At 45.4% G+C, this 1,145-nt stretch overlaps 1 protein-coding gene across 1 annotated transcript; it reads right to left on the reverse strand.

Annotated features, from left to right (window-relative positions):
* Nucleotides 1-398: 398 nt before the first annotated feature.
* On the reverse strand, nt 399-794 carry SARC_16833 (hypothetical protein; the record flags this gene model as incomplete). The annotated part of the gene is made up of 1 exon (XM_014289065.1): nt 399-794. A coding segment is annotated over one exon (396 nt), but the record flags the coding sequence as incomplete, so codon positions are not given.
* Between the last annotated feature and the right edge of the window lie 351 nt (nt 795-1,145).

Here is a 1,145-nt window from a genome sequence, read left to right on the forward strand (position 1 = left end):
ACCTTGTACTTACGTTTAGGCCTTTGATAATACATACACACACACCTTGTACTTACGTTTAGGCCTTTGATAATACATACACACACACCTTGTACTTACGTTTAGGCCTTTGGTATAACACGTACACACACACCCTAAACTTTACTTTTAGACCTTTGATAATACATCACACACACACTTTAAACTTTTGTTTCTAACCCACACATACACACATCTTAAACTTTACAACTCATTTTCCATCATGCACATATATCCTCGTTCGTTCATGTGAGTGGAAACTTTGCCACGTGGCACACGATCCACACAACACACATACGATAGTTTTAGGGGTTAAGGTTCTTTATTCAAGTTTTGGTTAACGGAAGGATAGGGTTGTTTTCGCAAGCGCTCTGGGTGCTTTAGGGGGTTTCTAACCCATATAGAGTAGTGTGCTCTGGGTGCTTTAGGGGGTTTCTAACCCATATAGAGAGTAGTGTATTCCGCGTTGCAAGCAACCTATCAGCTCTAATCCACTGCATAACACGCCCTTTTGCAATTCCTGTTGCTCTATGTTTCTGGCGCACAAAAGCTACTAGTGGTGACTCGGGTTCACCTCGCAGCCTACGAAACTCGTGAATGTACAAGGCGTAGTATTTACCAAGTCTCATGTTTAAGGGGTACTGGTTTGATGTGGGTTGGAGATACCTATCCAGTAGCGTCCTATACTTGTCGGGCAGTTCCAAGTGACTCACATTCATGAAATCCCGCAACCCCCCGGCCCCAAATCGCACCGGTTTCTTGGTTGCCGTTGTGACCTGGGGTAAAAAACAGGCGTGCCTTTCACTTGTAATAGGATTCAGACGTTCACTGCATTTGAGGCACGAAAACTCAAACGCCTGTAGTAAATGCTTGGATATAGGGTTCCGAGCAAGCACCACTCTGGGTTCGCGGCAGTTGGGGCACGTGTCACTCGGTAGTTTGTTGCAACATGTAACACACATGATAAATGTGCAACACACTGTAGTGGTCACCGTATGTGAAACGCAGGTGCACACGCCACAGGTAAACATGTGTTCGCGTATCAATTCCATACTAAGGCTCACCCGGTGGTCATCCTCAGTAACCTGTACAGGTATTGCTGACCCATCCGTATTACCAGTAGCGGT

Source organism: Sphaeroforma arctica (assembly GCF_001186125.1).
Source record: "Sphaeroforma arctica JP610 unplaced genomic scaffold supercont1.9002, whole genome shotgun sequence".
Taxonomy (NCBI): domain Eukaryota; class Ichthyosporea; order Ichthyophonida; genus Sphaeroforma; species Sphaeroforma arctica.